The sequence below is a fragment of the Callospermophilus lateralis genome, chromosome 7, assembly GCF_048772815.1.
Source record: "Callospermophilus lateralis isolate mCalLat2 chromosome 7, mCalLat2.hap1, whole genome shotgun sequence".
In the NCBI taxonomy this organism is placed as follows: Eukaryota; Metazoa; Chordata; class Mammalia; order Rodentia; family Sciuridae; genus Callospermophilus; species Callospermophilus lateralis.
The window spans coordinates 12,391,761-12,409,591 of record NC_135311.1 but is presented as its reverse complement, the minus strand read 5'-3'; the positions used below and the strand labels follow the sequence as shown (position 1 = coordinate 12,409,591).

The 17,831-nt window shown below is 37.2% G+C and overlaps 1 protein-coding gene across 1 annotated transcript in view; it reads left to right on the top strand.

Annotated features, from left to right (window-relative positions):
* The window catches only part of Copa (coat protein complex I subunit alpha), a 46,448-nt gene that overhangs the window by 4,131 nt on the left and 24,486 nt on the right, over positions 1-17,831 (top strand). Inside the window, exons 3-10 of the mRNA XM_076862391.1 lie at positions 1,398-1,471; positions 5,040-5,120; positions 7,132-7,208; positions 7,939-8,048; positions 13,432-13,541; positions 15,583-15,682; positions 16,568-16,703; positions 17,673-17,755. Coding sequence (XP_076718506.1) covers positions 1,398-1,471; positions 5,040-5,120; positions 7,132-7,208; positions 7,939-8,048; positions 13,432-13,541; positions 15,583-15,682; positions 16,568-16,703; positions 17,673-17,755 — 771 coding nt within the window. The remainder of the gene's footprint in view (positions 1-1,397; positions 1,472-5,039; positions 5,121-7,131; positions 7,209-7,938; positions 8,049-13,431; positions 13,542-15,582; positions 15,683-16,567; positions 16,704-17,672; positions 17,756-17,831) is intronic.

Below are 17,831 nucleotides of genomic sequence, written 5' to 3'. Positions count from 1 at the left end.
ATTCGTGTCTTCATGCATGTACTTTGGATAATAATGATCATCACATTCCACCATCATTCATAACCCCACGCCCCTTCCCTTCCCCTCCAACCCCTCTGCCCTATCTGGAGTTCGTTTATTCCTTCCATGCTCCCTCTCCCTATCCCCTGGAGTAGTTTAAGCCTTGATTGATATAGTTCCTTTAGGATTAAAGGATGTGGAATAGATAGAACTGAAAAATTCAAAATAGGAATCATTATAGAGATTTGAAAGAGCAGCTCTCTATTTTTTTTTTTTTTAAAGAGAGAGTGAGAGAGAGAGAGAGAATTTTTTAATATTTATTTTTTAGTCTCGGCGTACACAACATCTTTGTTTGTATGTGGTGCTGAGGATCGAACCCGGGCCGCACGCATGCCAGGCGAGCGAGCTACCGCTTGAGCCACATCCCCAGCCCAAGAGCAGCTCTCTAAAGTGAGATGTTTAACATCTCTAGCAATTAGTTAAATGGAAATTAAAACTACGATTCCATCTCACTCCAGTCAGAATGGCAATAATCAATAATACAAGTAACAGTAAATGTGGGTGAGGATGCAGGGAAAAGAGTACACTCATACATTGTCGTTAGAATAGCAAACTGGTACAACCACTCTGGAAAGGAGTATGGAGATGCCTCAAAAAACTAGGAAAGGAACCACCATTTGACCCACTTTTTCCCACTCCTTGGTATATATCCAAAGGATTTAAAATCAGCATACTACAGTGACACAATCTTACCAATGTTTATAATAGCACAATTCATAATAGTTAAGCTATGGAACCAACCTAGGTGCCCTTTGACAGATGAAAGGATAAAGAAATTGTGGTATATGTACATGATGGCATATTACTCAGCCATAAAGAAGATGAGATTATGGCATTTGCTGGTAAGTGGATGGATCTGGAGATTTTCATGCTAAGTGAAATAAGCCAATCCTGAAAAACCAAAGGTCAAATGTTTTCTCCAATATTTGGAAGCTCACCCACAATGGGGGTGGGGGCAGGGAAGAATAGAAGTTCCGTGTATTAGATAAAGGGGAATGAAGGAAAGATGAGGTATTAGGAAAAGGAAGGACAGTGGAATGAATCTGACATAACTTTCCTGTGTACATAGATGAATGTACCATAATGAATCTCATCATCATGTACATCCACAAGAAATTAATTTTAATAAATAATAACTATGGGTAAATGGCAGAAAGATGGATAGAGGAAAGGGAGCAGGAGGAGGGGAAAGGAGAAGTACTGGGGTGTAAATTAGAATAAGATATATTCCATGCTTGTATAATTAAGTCAAAATGGATTCTACTATTACATGTAACTAAAAAGAATCAATAAAAAAAGAACAACTCTCTAACATTGTTGCCTGACTTCTTCCCCAGGTCCAGTACGAGGCATTGACTTCCATAAGCAGCAGCCACTGTTTGTCTCTGGCGGAGATGATTATAAGATTAAGGTACCAAGAATCCGTCATGACTGGGAATAATAGACAGAAGGATGTGGGAATGTTTGAGAATTTCTGGAAGTCAGAACAACTCACTTATGCAGAATTAGGCTTTTAAAAACATCCAGAGCATTTATCCAGTAAATGCTTATTGAATCCTTACTGTGTACCAGATATATTTCTTTTTTGGGAATTCAGAACTGGCTTCTGTTCTCAAGGAACATCTATTCTTTTCTTTCTTTTTTTTTTTTTTGATACCAGAGATTGAATCCAGCCGCTCAGCCACTGAGCCACATCCCCATCCCTTTTTATTTTTTATTTTGAGACATGTTCTTTTTTTTTTTACAATTTTTTTACAATTTTTTTTATTGGTTGTTCAAAATATTACAAATCTCTTGACATATCATATTTCATACATTAGATTCAAGTGGATTATGAACTCCCATTTTTACCCCAAATACAGATTGCAGAATCACATCGGTTACACATCCACATTTTTACATAATGCCCTATTAGTAACTGTTGTATTCTGCTACCTTTCTTATCCTCTACTATCCCCCCTCCCCTCCCATCTTCTCTCTCTACCCCATCTACTGTAATTCATTTCCCTCGTTTATTTTCCCTTCCCCTCACAACCTCTTATATGTAATTTTGTATAACATTGAGGGTCTCCCTCCATTTCCATGCAATTTCCCTTTTCTCTCCCTTTCCCTCCCACCTCAATGAGACATGTTCTTGCTAAGTTGCTGAGGCTGGTTTGAACCCACAGTCCTCCTGCCTTAGCCTCCTAAGTCACTGGGATTATAAGCATGTGCCACCACATCCAGCTCGGGACCAGTCTTGATACTCAGTGGTCATCAATATAAATAACACACTTAGAAATAATAATTTACTATTTCAGCAATTTAGAATACCCTGTCTCAAAATAAAAAAAGGACTGGGGATATAATTGAGTGCTAAAGCACCCCTGAACTGCGTTCAATCTCCAGTACAAAACCAATCAATCAAAATTGTCTTTATTTACCTCTATAAGTCATTTTCATTACATCTAATTATATCCAACCATGTGAGTTAAATTTACTTCATAAAAAAAATGTTTTTCATAAGCTACTTCAGGAAGTTATGCATTGTAGATTATATAGCAGAACTTAGGTGATGAGGAAAAATGACAGATACCCATGGAGAAAAGTGGTATTAGAATTATGGGAAACGCTGTTCTTTCCGTTTCTATATTTAGGCACTAAATCCTGGGGTTAGTTAGTGGAAGTTCATTCCAGCTGATAGCTCCAAAGACCCTTAAGAATATTATCTCATTATAACATTTCTAAATAAAGTATTTGTTATTTATAGTGATGAACATGAGTATCATGATTGATCCTGAGCTGGATGTGGTGGTGCATGCCTGTAATTCCCAGGGGCTCTGGAGGTTAAGGCAGGAGGATTGCAAGTTTGAACCAGCCTCAGCAACTTAGTGAGGCCCTAAACAACTTAGTGAGACCCTATCTCAAAATAAAAAAATAAAAAGGGCTGGAAATGTAGCTTAGTGGTTAAGTAACCCCGGTGGGCAGCACCAGTACCAAAAAAAGGAAAATTTCTTAACTTGGGGAACTACGGGTATAGCTCAATAGTAAAGTGCTTGCCTAGCATGCAGAAGACTTTGGGTTCAGGGGCTGGGGTTATAGCTTAGAGCTTGAGTGCCCGCCTAGCACGGGCGAGGCTCTGGGTTCAATCCTCAGCACCAAATAAAAATAAGCAAATAAAATAAAGGCATGTGTCCATCTACACCTAAAAAATAAATATTTGGAAAAAAAAAGACTTTGGGTTCAATTCAAGCAATGCAAAAAATTAGATCTGGGCACAGTGCATATGTCTGTAATTCTAGCTACTCAGGAGGTTGAACAGGAATTTTGCAAATTCAAGGCCAACATGGGTGACTTGATGAGACTCTGTCACAAAATGAATCAAAAATGGTAGCTGGAGGGGTGGATCAGTAATAGAGTACATGCCTACCATGTGTGAGGTCCTGGGTTCAATACTTAGTACTACCAAAAAAAAAAAAATGGTTAACTTGATTTCTTATAATTTAAGAAAGAAAAGACTGTCATTTAAGAAAACATTTTTTTCCTAAAATGAGTTTGTTGGTTGGTTGGTTGGTTGGTTGGTTGGCAGTACTGGGGGCTTCAGCCTCACTGAGCCATGTAATATTTTCATATTAATGAGTTTGAGTTTATAAGTATGATAGGTGAGTACAGATTCCAAATGTATGGGCATCATTTGCCCTCAAATTAGGAGTCAGGGTGATGCTGTGTATCATATTACTCTTTCCTTTGGAATCATAAATCTACTTTTTGAAAGTGATAGGTGAAGTACCAAAGGGCTGTATTTAAGATGAGAACATAATTATACCCGTAGAAAGAAGAAGTGTCAAGTTAACTGAATGAGTAGTTTCCTATTATTAAAATGATTTCTCAAGCCAGGCACAGTTGTGCATGCCATGAGCTAGTCCCAGCTCATTCCTCTCACTCACATCCCACATGTGTGAGGGAATGGGTACTCATCGGAGGGATGGGCTGGCTGTGAAATAAAAGCTCTGAAAGTAATATATCAGAAAATAAAGACAAAAAGGCAAGAATATTTTTAAAGCAGGGGTATGAACAGTTGAGCTGACCAGAAGGGTCTGATTTCTAACAAAGAAAAAGCTGTTGCTTGCTTTATCAAGGTATAAAGTGTCAGTGTAGCAGGGGATCTTGTTTCTTGGGGAGGCTGTTTGATCCTAAGGCTGTAAGCTAAGATGGGCCAGCATGGTCCAGGGATCCTGAAAGAATGGGTTCCCTGCCTTAATGGCTCCAACAAACTATAATTTATATAAATGGCATCTACAGGTTCTAGCTACTGGGGAGGCTAAGGCAGAAGGATCATTTGCACCTAGGAGTTTGAGGACAGGGCAACATAGCAAGACATTGTCTCAAAAAAAAAAAAAAAAGAAAGAAAAGAAGAAATTTCTCCCCAAAGAAAGGAAGACATTTCTGTAGCTTGATTGTTTTTGCAGTGCTAGGGGATTGAACCCAGAGCCTTGTGCAAACTAGGCAAAACATTCTACCACTGAGCTATATCCCTAGCCCCTTTTCATAATTTTATTTTTAGCTTTCCCTAACCCAGCACTCCCACACATACCTTCCTCCCTCACATTGTTTAGCTGACCTATATTTTCATCCTCTGATTTAAAATAGGACTCCCTGTCAAGTTTCCTACCTATTTAGAAATGCCAACCCAAGATCCTCACTCCATAATTTCCAGGAATATCTTTTTTTTTTTTTTTTTTTTTTTTGGTGTGTGGTACTGGGGATCAAACACTGGACCTTGACATGCTAGGCCGGCGCTCTACCACTGAGCTATATCCCTGGCCTGTTTTTTTATTTTATCTTGAAACAAGGTCTTGTTAAGTTGTCTAGGCTGGCCTCAAACTTGAGATCCTCCTGCCTAAGCCTCTTGAGTAGTTAGGATTACAGGTGTGCATCTCTGTATCTGGCTTCAAGACCCTTACATCCTTTTCCTTAGGTAGATATATTTGTCTTTGCAGGTTTGGAATTACAAACTTCGGCGATGTCTCTTCACGTTGCTTGGACACTTGGATTATATTCGCACCACGTTTTTTCATCATGTAAGTAGCCATGATGCCTCTAGTTATGGAGCATTCTATAGTTTACCCATACTCTTTTACTGAATTCTAAGAAAGTGTGCTTTGATAAAAGAATTATATTATTTGTGTGGCTCTTCTAGGATCTTTGGGTGTTTTTTCTGCGTTGTTTCCTACTGTAAAAGAAATCACTCGTCTTTATTTCTGAATTTAATTGGATTTGATGGATTCTTTGAGGAAGTCATTGGTTTCTTTTAATTATTTTTTAATTTTTAGTGGTGCTGAGAATTGAACCCAGTGCTTCACACATGCTAGGCAAGCGCTTTACCACTGAGTGACATCCCTAGCCCCTCGTTGTTTCTTTGTAGGGAAAAATAGAGATTTTATTTCAAATTTGCTGTGCTAGCAAACCAAAGTTTGCAGATTAATCTCATGTGGGGTATTCTTAGTAAGTAATAGTTATGCCTGGAAAGAAGGTCAGGCAAAGATGGCACTTTGAGAGCTAATAAATATTTTGAAGTATTAACAATCATAGGCTTCTCTCCTTTACCTATTCACTTAACCAGGTTTACTGCCTTCTTTGAACTGTTAGGTATCGTAGTAGATTTAAACAGGGGATTACAGATTAGAGACTTTGAGCCTCTTAATTTACTTTCAGCCTGGCTGGGTCATCCTATAACTCTCTGCTAGTAGAATTAACTTAATTAACTTTTTCTGTTTTTTTTTTTTTTTTTTTTTTTAATTTATACATGGGCACAGTCTTTATTTTTTTAATGTAGTGCAGAGGATTGAACACAGTTCCTCACATGCTCGAGGCAAGTGCTCTGCCCCTGAGTCACAATCCCAGCCCACTGTTTCTATTTTTTGACTCCAGTAAACTAAATCTCTTAAATTATTTAGAATATAATGAAATAAACAAGTATTTACAGATTGAGTACACTTTATTAAAATATTTATTTATTTTATGTGGTGCTGAGATTCAAACCTAGTGCCTCATGCATGTAAGGCAAGTGATCTACGAGCTACAGCCCCAGTCATTACTATATTTCCTTTTTAAAAACTTAAAACTTAGGATAGAATAGGAGAGAATGAGAAAATTGCACCGGGAACATCTGGGAATGATAATTACTCAATAAGATAATTTCTAGGTAGAAGTTACTTGTCATTACCATAAAGCACTTTCTCAAGACCCTTGCCTGGAATGTGTTGTGAAAAACCTTGTTTTTTTTTTTTTTTTTTTTTTTTCTCTAGTTCAATAAATATTTATGTAATTTGTTAAGTCCTGTGCTAAACTCTGGAGATATAACTGTGAATAAGAAATACTTCTTATTCTCAACAATTTTAAAGACTCAAAAAAAGCCAAATTGTCTTTTTCTTTTTCTCTTTTTTGTATTGGGGGTTTAACCCAGGGGTACTTAACCACTGAGCACATCTCCTCTTCTTTTTTGAGACAGGGTCTCAAAAATTGCTTAGGACTTCACTAAGTTGCTTAAGCTGGCTTTGAACTTATGATCCTTCTGCCTTAGTCTTCCAAGTCGCTGGGATTATAGGTGTGCACCATTGTACCCAGTGCCAGATTGTCTTTATATATTACTTGCTGTTTTGCCTACTGAGACTTGGCAATTTGGGGAAAACTGGATGCTCTAACCAGGAGATTTCAGATTATAAAACAGTATTCTCATCCTAGAGTAAGGAGAAGGCTCTTTCACTGGATCTTAATTTGCAAAATCAGCTACCTAAATATAAATATATACTTGTACATGTAAATATGTATTATGCCATGTGCCTCTGAAAGTTTATTATGCCTCTATCTGGCATCTAATTTTAACCCTTCTAGGTGAAAATGTCCAAGTTAAGAAAAATTGGTAGATTGGTGGGAGAACATAGTTGGCCTGAAACCAGAAACAGCAATTCCTTTGCTAATATAGCTGAAGTGATAGGCAACAGTATGCTCCCGAAAAAGAGAAAAATAGTTACAGGAGCCTGACAGAACAAGTTTGTTTAATGTTGAGAGCCTTTGTCTAAAATCTTTCAGGAATATCCTTGGATTCTGAGTGCCTCAGATGATCAGACCATCCGAGTGTGGAACTGGCAATCTAGAACCTGTGTCTGGTAAAGCAGGAGGCAAAAGCCTCCAACAGAGTCTTAATTCTTCCCAGTTTTTCATAATCAGCTTATTTTCAGAACAGTGTTTGTCCTTTGCAAGTGTACCACATTTGCTGGTTAATTACTGATGGTTTGCAGGATGCTTTTAAATATAAAATAATAAATATGGAGACAGTCTCATTAGTAATGTGTAAATCTGTATTTACTGATAATTTCTTCACAGAGAGAAGTCGTAAAGCTAGACTTTTAGAACAAGAATTTTATTTGCTTTTCAATTCTGTTTCCATAAAACTCGAGTTAGGGTCTAGACAATAAGTTTTACTTTGTATTTGAAGATAAAGCTTTCATAGAATTCTATGTGAAGAAATAAGGAGTGTTTAAAATGATGTATTTTAAGGCAATCCTACTAAAATGTATCAGATAATTCCTAGTATGAATTACTGAAATTTCATTTATTTTCATATCTTAATGTGTCTTTAGTCTGAGAGGAAAGCTATGTAATCTCAGTTCTTTTGACATTAGTAATATTTAAAAGTGTTAAGAGTCAAGAAGAAAGCTGTTAAAACACATGACCTTGCTTATTCTTTTTAGTTCAGAATTGTTACAGTTACTTGCCTTTTCCTCCATTAAAGTATAATTGGATGAGTATTTATTGAATATGGGAAAAGATATTTAGCTTAGGAATCTATTGATTTCCACCTCTAACTTAGTATTGTCTTTTTTCTTTCCCTTGCAGTGTGTTAACGGGGCACAACCATTATGTAATGTGTGCTCAGTTCCATCCCTCAGAAGACCTGGTTGTATCAGCCAGCCTGGACCAGACTGTGCGCGTTTGGGATATTTCTGGTGAGCTACCCAATTCAGGGGACAACCTTATTGTGTCTGGCGCAAAACTGCAATTGCTTAAAATAGGGTAGTTGGCTTAGAAAAGGAAAAGTTAGAATATTTTGGTCCCATATGGTAGAACCTTTGTTTCTGAGGTTATTAATTGTTTCTCTTTGATGCATCTGTCTATGAAAAGTGGCTACTCTGGTAAATTCATTTGATTTGAGTAAATTTTAACTTTTATTATTTATTTATTTTGGTACTAGGGATTTAACCTAGGGGCACTTTACCACTGAGCTATATCTCGAGCCCTTTTTTATTTTTATTTTTTAAATTTTTCTAATATCTTTGTTTTGTTTGTTTATTTATTTTTTTAATGTGGTACTGAGGATTGAACCCAGTGCCTCACATGTGCTAGGCAAGTGCTCTGCCACTGAGCTACAATCCCAGCCCCCTTTTTTATTTTGAGACAGAGTTTTGCTTACTTGCTTAGAACCTTGCTAGGTTGCTGAAGCTGGCCTCCTGTTTCAGCCTCCTGAGTTGCTGGGATTACAAGTGCATGCCACTGTATCTGGCTTAACTTTTGTTATATCCATTTTTAGTTAAAATTTATGTTCCTTTGGGGTATTTGATTAAGAATCAGTCTTTCTACTCCAATAAGAAAGAATACAGGCTGGGGATGTTGGTAGCTCAGTTGGTAGAGTGCTTGCCTCACATGTACAAGGCCCTGGGTTTAATCCCCAGCACCCCACCACCAAAAAAAGAAAGAAAGAAAGAATACATCTTTGATAAAAAGAAATTTGAAAGCAGATTAATGCAGGGGAACAGGACTCTTGGATCCTGTTGCCTTATTCGGAAAAAGGAAGATTCCTGTATTAGATTTCTTTTAGTGGAAAGAACATGGGACAGAGGGAGTTGGTGACTTTTAGGTCCAGAATACCTTTTAGTAGGCAGACTTCTAGGATGTGAAATTAAATAATTAGTAGATTTTGGATGTTTGGAATAATTCCTCCTTTCATAGATTACATATCATTTTGAGATAAGGATTTAAATGTTTAGTGCAGTATAGAGGAAATCTAAGAAGTTGCTAACCAGAGAATTCAAATTCACAGAAAGGACCATACCTGTGATATAGATGGAAGAAGAGCTTTGTGTTGGAATCGGAAAATGAGACTAAATTTGAGGTTCTCTTCCCATTTGTATTTCATTAACGCTTGCTCTAGTTACTCATTGCCTTAAAAATTCTTGAGATTGAGTTCTTTGAAAAGTCAGTGGCATTGCCTTAAAAATTCTTGAGATTGAGTTCTTTGAAAAGTCAGTGGCTGGACTGCAAAATAGTGTTTCAGTCTATGAAAAGGAGGCCCCCTTATAGATTTTTGCCTGATTCTTTATAGTAATAAAGGAGTCATCCTTCTGCATTGAACAACTGAGGTGATAACTTTATCCAACTTCCTTGTGGCATGGTGGGCTGGAGCAAAATGGTACTTGCTGTTTTACAAGCCAGTGATGAACAGCAAGTTGAATATTTGAATTCCTGGATATAATATTTAGAATGTTGCTGTAGCAGTTGTTTAAGATTCATGCATCATTCAAACAAGCCAACAGAATAGGGGAACAATTGGAGAGCAGACCCTCTAGGTCTTGACAATTTTCAAAGGCTTAGAATTAGAAGAGATTTGTATAGACAAGATTGTATTGGAGAGAGGGCAGTTGTACTCCTTCCTCTAGGGCTTTGCCATTGCAGTTTTTCGTCAGACCCTTAAGGCTTTATGAAGTACACCCAGATGTGACCAGCCATGCCAGCAGGAGGAGCTAGGTACAGGCATCTAAGCCCGTGCCCACTCCTCACTGCCAATACCAGGGAACTTAGCATCTATTTTTCCAATAACTTAGCTATGGTTTTTCACTGTGCACACATTCAAAGTACCCTCTCTATCTCAAGATATAGGGTCCTGCTGGAATTAGATCTAAGGTCACACTATTCCACCTGATCAGAGACATTTATTTAGAATAGTTTTTCCCAACCCAAATTCTTTGAGAAAATTAAGTGCTATAGAAAGTACTTTGATTATGTTCTCAATTCTCCTAGGAATGGTATACAGCTAATACCATTCTGGATCATGAAGAAATTAATTTGTTACATACCTGAACTTATGCTTTTAAGCAGTAAGGCTTCTTTCACAGAACACTGAGTTAAGAAGGGCCTTACACTGCTCCACTCTATAGAGTACTGTTTATGCTATCTGATACTAGGATAGCATGTTCCCTGTGGTCTACCTAAAGCAATTTGGGGCAGTCAGGTAATTGGATTCTCATTAGTAATCATTGAAAGCCCTAGGCAAGAAATGCTTTTCTTCACTTTTTGCAAGCAGAAAGCATGTTTGCATCAAAATTAAGGGCCCTAGATCAGAGGAAAGAGGGAGAGTATGACCCCAGTGGGGTTTATACTTGCTTTTGAATGTGTGAATTGCATGCATTACTATGTAATAACATTGTAATTGCTGTATTTTTTATGTCTGTTAATGAGAATTTTGTGCTAACTTTACATACTAATGTTAATGTTCTCTTTACCATTTCTAAGTGTTTTTTCTGTACTCACTATTCTCTTCAATAACCCGTTAACCAAAGTAGAATTATTTAACCAAGTAGAAGGAGCTTTGGGGTTAGACTTTTGCACTGACTTTTTTTTTTTTTCCTAGAAACCAGCATGCTCTTTTCAGTAGAATTCTTTTTTGCTTTGGTTCAAATAATTCTGAACACAGGAAATTACCTTTCAGACCTGTTAGAGATCGGGGCTAACATTTCACAAAAGGAAAAGTTAGCTCTGAATCAGAGAACGAATATCCCCAAATTTTAGAGAATTGGTGAAAATTCTGATGATTTTAAATGTCTCGTTTTGAAAGGGACACTCTCTGAGCTAGTAAGTAAGCACTGAGAGAATGTAAAAATCTTCAAAGGAGAAACTGTCTCTTGATAATGTTTCCCATAAGAATTGAGCTTAGCATAGTCGGAATCATTTGTGTTAACCTGGCAAAAATCATTTGTTTAAAAGGTAATGTATTTACAGCCTAGTGTGAAGACAGGTTACTTTTTAGCTTTGAGCTTCCAAGTAAACTGACTGTTAAATTCTTTTAATATGCTTACACCTTTGCATGTCAAGCTCATGTAATTTAGGCTCAATTTTTGAAAAGACTACTAAAAAAGTATTAATATGCTGCCAAATCCTGTCCTCACACTTCTCTCCTTACTGCTTCCCCTGGTCCCTGTTGGGAGGCGTGCATAAACTGGTCCATTTTGAGAGTGTTCTCTTCTCCCTCTGGATTTGGGTAGCTGCTGTAGAAATTTTCCATCTGTCGTTCAGTCCTAGTGAGGGACTTGTCGAAGGCTTAAATATTTCTTTTCTAAGTATCTTTTCACTGCTTGTCACTATTCATCTGTCTGTTTTGCCCTTCCCCTTTTCTTGGATCATTATACACAAGTGCAACAAAGGTTTCCATTCTGTCATACAGCTTTCCTTTTAATGTGTTTGTTGAAGTTTATTGATGGTGAAGTTCCTCACAGCTGTCTGTCTTATATCTGTCTTTGAATCTTTCTCATATACCAGATTCATTAGAAAAAGTTGACAGATCCTATTAAAGGGATAAGTGAAATAAGTGAAAGGAGGCATCTTTGTGATGATGTATTTATGAAGCTTTGGGAGAGTGTTTTTTTGGTTTTGTTTTTTAGCATCATATTTATGACTATGTCTGTTGGCTCAGTGCTCATCTTGGGGATGGGGGACAAGATAATTAAAACTCCATGAGCTCTTGCTTCTCCAGTGCTGAAGTTTAGGTGCACTGGTATAGAAGAGAGATGGTTTTAAACCAATGAGCATAATTAAGCTTAAATTTCATATTGTCCAACTGATACCAAGTTTTTAGGCTTGAAATTACTCAAGGTTTTATATTTTGCAAGTGCCAAGTAATTTCATCTTCCATTCCCTGCACCCCAAATACTTTAGACAATGAGATTTTTATCCTGTTTTCTCATCTACAGACTGATATCTGCTTGTCTGTCTTAAAGGGTTGGTATGAGAATCAAATCATGTAATATAAGAGTGTGTTGAAAATCAAAAGTGCTTTTCAAGTGTAAGAGAGTATTATTGTTATTTTGATTCTGATATAGCACAAATGGCTTTTAAGGATGGGTGTAGATGAGCACAAATGCCTCTATAAATAAGATGTATCTTATCCTAGTGTCTTTTGCCTATTGTTTTCAAATTTTGGGCTAATTTCTCCCAGTGAGGCCAGCCTCCAAAAGTTTTAATAGCAAAATACATATATTCAAATCTATAACCAGCCTTTTAAGTAAGAACTTAAAAGTGATGGGAAAGTTTTGATTACCTTGTGCCCTGTTCCAGGGTCAAGTAGAAGGTATGAGTATACTTTTTGCATAGTACTTTTTCTTCAAGACAGTACCTTTTTTTTTTTTTTTTTATTTTTTTTTTTTTAAATATTTATTTTCTAGTTCTTGGTGGACACAACATCTTTGTTTGTATGTGGTGCTGAGGATCGAACCCGGGCCGCACGCATGCCAGGCGAGCGCGCTACCGCTTGAGCCAAATCTCCAGCCCGACAGTACCTTTTTGATCATATTTTTAGTCTCTTTCAGATCAGATAGCTGTTTTATGCTTAATAGATCTAGTTTGTTTCTATAACTCATTTGGGACTTCCTTATGAATTACCTCCAAGCTTCCAGTTTGAGAAACACTGAACTGTGGCCTTCCCAAATGACTTTTCTTTACAATATTTTGAGATGATAAAAAAAACAGTGTTATATATTTCATGTAATTAAAAAAAAGTGAATATTGAATGTTTACCATTTCAGGCCACATTTTGAGAACATTGAAGAATGAAAGCTAGGTATGGTGGCATACACCTAGAATCCCAGCGTTTTGGGAGGCTGAGGCAGGAGGATCTCAAGTTCGAAGGAAGCCTCAGCAATACCATAGACCCTGTCTCAAAATAAAAATAAAAAGGGTTTGGGATGTGGCTCAGTGGTTAAGCACCCCTGGGTTCAATCCTTGGTACCAAAAAATTGGAAAGTGGGTATTATCTGAAGTGACAGCTCTTAAGGTGAGATTTGTTGAAGTTAGCTGTGTCTGAAATTTGGGTAGTTTCCTTTAGAAAGAAAACCAGTAGTGGGCCTTTTGAATGTTGAAGGAAGAGAAGAGGAAATAGTGAATAAACTTCAGAATTTTGAACAAAATATTTAGAAATAGGAGCTCTTGAGTCTCTTGTCTCTTTAACTTTCTTTTTCCTTTCTCTTACGTTAGTCTGTTGCTGTACCTTTCTGCTTCTGGTACTGTGCTCTTTTTGATAATGTTATGTTTGCATCTTTCATCCCGATCCTTACCCCATCAAAGGTCTAAGGAAAAAAAACTTGTCCCCTGGTGCGGTGGAGTCAGATGTGAGAGGAATAACTGGGGTTGATCTATTTGGAACTACGGATGCAGTGGTGAAGCATGTCCTAGAGGTACTTATCTCTGCTGCCGGTGGCTGAGTGTGGGCTCTCCTCTGGGGAAGGTCACAGCATCTCATTCATTATTTATTACTTGAACAAATTTTTTTTTTTTTTTTTTGTACAAGTGTCAGGTGCTGTTTAAGGCATGAGAAGTAGAATTGTGAGTAAACTGAGAAGGAAATGAAACTTCATGTAGCCTTATAAATCCAGTGGGGAGAGAGGAAGAAAGCTGAGCATAGCTCCCTCACTGTCCAGTCCCAAAGCAGGTCTATGCTCAAGCTTCCTGGAAGCAGGTGGCAAAAATAAATGTAATCAATATTACTATAAACCATGTGTAAGTAATTTCTATTCATTGTGGGAAAAAAGAAAAGCATAAGGGAAGTAAACTAGCTCTTTTAAGATAAAAAATATCTGATTTAACCCCCCAGTTGTTCACTAAGCTAGGTATCATTAACCTCATTTTACAAAATGAAAAAAATTGATATTTGAGAAATGAGTTTACTGAAGTTCACATGTATGTAGTAAATGAAAGAAAAAATAGGATTTTAACTTGGATATCTCTGACTTCAAAACCCAGTTGCTTTTAACCATACCATGATATGTCTCAAGAGTTCTTTTGAATCAAAACTACCTTATCCATGTTTCTATCACGCATGGAGTACAACTATATAAATAGGGTATAGAATATCTTAAGATTAGCAGTCCTTAAATTTTTTAGTCTTGAGAATCTCTGTACTCTTAAAATTTATTGAGAACCTGAATTTTTGTTTATGTAGATTGTATCTGTCAGTTTTAACCATATTTGAAATTGAAACTGGAGATTAAAACCAGGGCCTTGTTCATGCTAACCATGTGCTCTACCATGAGCTATGTCCCAAGCCTAAAACCAAGAACTTTTTAAAACATGAACAGAGTCAGGCATAGTGGCACATTCCTGTAATGCCAGCTACTTAGGAGATTGAGGCATGAGGATCACAAGTTTGAGCTCAGCCTGAGCAATTTAGGGAGACCTTATCTCAAAATTTTAAAAAGGGCTGGGCTGTATACTCAGAGGTAGAGTGCTTGCCTAGAGTGTATGAGGTCCTAGGTTCAATCTTCAGTACTGCAGAAAATTAAACAAAACATGAACTATGTCAGCACACATTCATTTGCTGGTAGAGTGATATTATCGCCTGTCATGTAGCCTCCCAAAAACTCAGTTTTATACTCATTCTTTTTTTTTTTTTGTTGTTGGTTGTTCAAAACATTACATAGTTCTTGACATATCATATTTCACACTTTGATTCAAGTGGGTTATGAACTCCCATTTTTACCCCGTATACAGATTGCAGAATCACATCGGTTACACATCCATTTATACTCATTCTTACAAAATAAGAATGAAAAGAAAGTGAAGTCTTAGTATTTATTATGAAAATAGTTTTGATCTTACAGACTTTCTAAAGAAATCCTGGGAATAATCCAAAAGTTTTTGGACCACATATTGAGAATCTCTGCATTAAGTTATAAAATAGCTTTTAGTTTTGGCAGTGCCACTTGCCTAATACCACTGTGCTTCATCCCCAGTCTTGTTTTTTTTCTTCCCCATTTGATTTTGAGACAGGGTCTTGCTAAGTTGCCCTGGTTGGATGCAAACTTGCAATCCTGCTACCTCAGCCTTCCCAGCAGCTGGGATCACAGGCGTGTGCCTCTATACCCACCTAAAACATAAAACAGGTTTTTATACTTGAGGTTAATAATTAGAGAAATAAGATATAGTAGGTTAAAAAAAAAAAAAAAAGAAAAAAGAAAGAAAAAAAAGCAAGGCAAAAATATCCTAAATGAAACTGAATTTAGGGGTAGAAATATTTGGAAATTCCCATGAGGATTAGAATAATATTGGGTAGATTGACATGGTTGGTAATTCTAACGTTCAAAACCTTACATAGTGGCATAGTCCCTTGAGTTTTGACATAAAGAGTAAATAACTACCAGCATGGTTCATTGATTTGCTTTGTCTGATAGTTATAAAGCTGTTTTTAAAAAAACTTTTTTTTTTTTTTTTTTTAAATAGGGTCATGATCGTGGAGTAAACTGGGCTGCCTTCCACCCCACTATGCCCCTTATTGTATCTGGGGCAGATGACCGTCAAGTGAAGATTTGGCGCATGAATGGTGAGTGAACCACAATGAAGAATATCACCGTGTCTTAAGAAATTGACTGCTGAGAACTGGGGATACAGCTTAGTGGTAGACCACTAGTCTAGCATGCACAAGACCCTGCATTCAATCTCTAGTACTGAAAAAAGTGGGGGAAGGGATAGTAATTGACAGTTAACCACCTGTATTTTGACCTGCCTTCCTACCTTAGGTTATTATCTTATGCTAATTCTGGGAACATTGGCATTGCCCTTTTTCTTCCATCTTTTTTTATATGGTCAGTGGTAGAAGGCTTGCTTGGCATGCACGTGGCCATGATTTCAAACCCCAGCACCACAAAAAATAAATAAAGCTTCTGTCATGGAGTTTACATTTGTTCTAAAATGGCAACTAGTGACAAATGCTATCAGGACAAATAAAACAGGATAAAAAACCTGAAGAATGATGGAACAGAGGTTTTATAATTGCTGGGAGGGTTGAAATGAAAGAACAGAGACATAAAGATTAAAAGACTCAAATGAAGAAAAATCCCTATATTTTCAGGCTCAACTTATGCCGAACATGTGCAAGACCTGGGGTTTGATTCTCAGCACCAAAGGGATTAAAAAAAGGAAGAAAGGTCCTGGGTTGTAGCTCAGTGGTAGAGCGCTTGCCTTGCACGCATGAGGCCTTGGGTTTGATCCTCAGAACCACATAAAAAATAAATAAATAAAAAGATACTGTGTCCATCTACAACTAAAAAAATATTTTAAGAAACAAAGGAAAAGGAAGAAGAGAGAAAAAAAAATGCCCCGTTAGATGTTAATTTTAGTATTTTGTAGAGGTACCTAGAACTTGGTTAAGAAGATTGTTGTATAGTAATAGGGAATTGCAATAACCTAATTCTCTTTCATCCTTCAGAATCAAAGGCATGGGAGGTTGACACCTGTCGGGGCCATTACAACAACGTGTCTTGTGCTGTCTTCCACCCTCGCCAAGAGTTGATCCTCAGCAATTCAGAAGACAAGAGTATTCGAGTCTGGGATATGTCTAAGCGGTAAGGGATTTACTGCTGTTGTGTGACCAAACCAATGGGAATAGCCCCCTTTCTTTTTCTTACTTTCTCCCTTTAAAAATTAGATTAGAACTTGGGTGTAGTGGTGCACACCTATAACTCCAACAACTCAGGAGGCTGAAGCAGGAGGATTGCAGGTTCAAGGCCAGCCTGGGCAACTTTTTGAAATCCTGTTCCCAAACAAATTTTAAAAAGGACTGGGGATGGGGATGGCGCTATAGCTTAGTGGTAGTACTGGGTTCGATCCTCAGCACCACATCAAAATAAACAAATAAAATGAAGGTATTCTGTCCATCTACAACTACAGAAAATAAAATTTAAAAAAAGGACTGGGGATGTAGCTCAGTGGTAAATCACCCCTGAGTTCAATTTCCATACCAAAAGAAAGTGAAAATTAGACTATAATGTTCCTTTTTTCTCTCATCATCTTTAACGTGTAGAAATCAAATAATAAATTATAAAAACTTGAAGAGACCTAGAGATCGACATTTATTAATTTTCTGTCAAATAGAAATCTCTGTGTATATTCTTTTCCTCCTCTGAATTTGAGCATTTTTCTCTCTCCTTTCCCCCCAGTTCTTTAGCAACAGAAATAAGAAATATGAAATGAAACAGTACAGTAAAATATTTAGGATGAATAGGGAGAATTGAAGTATCAAAATAATAGGGTGGTGGGGGCTGGGGATACAGCTCAGTTGGATTGAACCTGGGTTCAATCCCCAGAACCAGCAATAATAATAATAATGATAATAATAGGATCAGTTTGAAGTTTCTTCTTTTCTTTGGTTCGTAAACTTTAACATGATATATGCCTTTACTTATCATACACAGTTTATTGTCCCTGATTTACTTTTTAAATCGCCTTGCAGGTTCACCATCATTATTCTTGCATGTGGTCAGCTGAAGATTCCTAGGAAATTAATGTTCTTTGTCTACTGTTTGCTTTCCTAGGACTGGGGTTCAGACCTTCCGGAGGGACCATGATCGTTTCTGGGTCTTAGCTGCCCACCCCAACCTTAACCTCTTTGCAGCAGGTAAGGGCCATTATTATTACTACTACTACTACTACTGCCACCACTTCCTCCTCCTCCTCCTCCTTTTCCTTCTCCT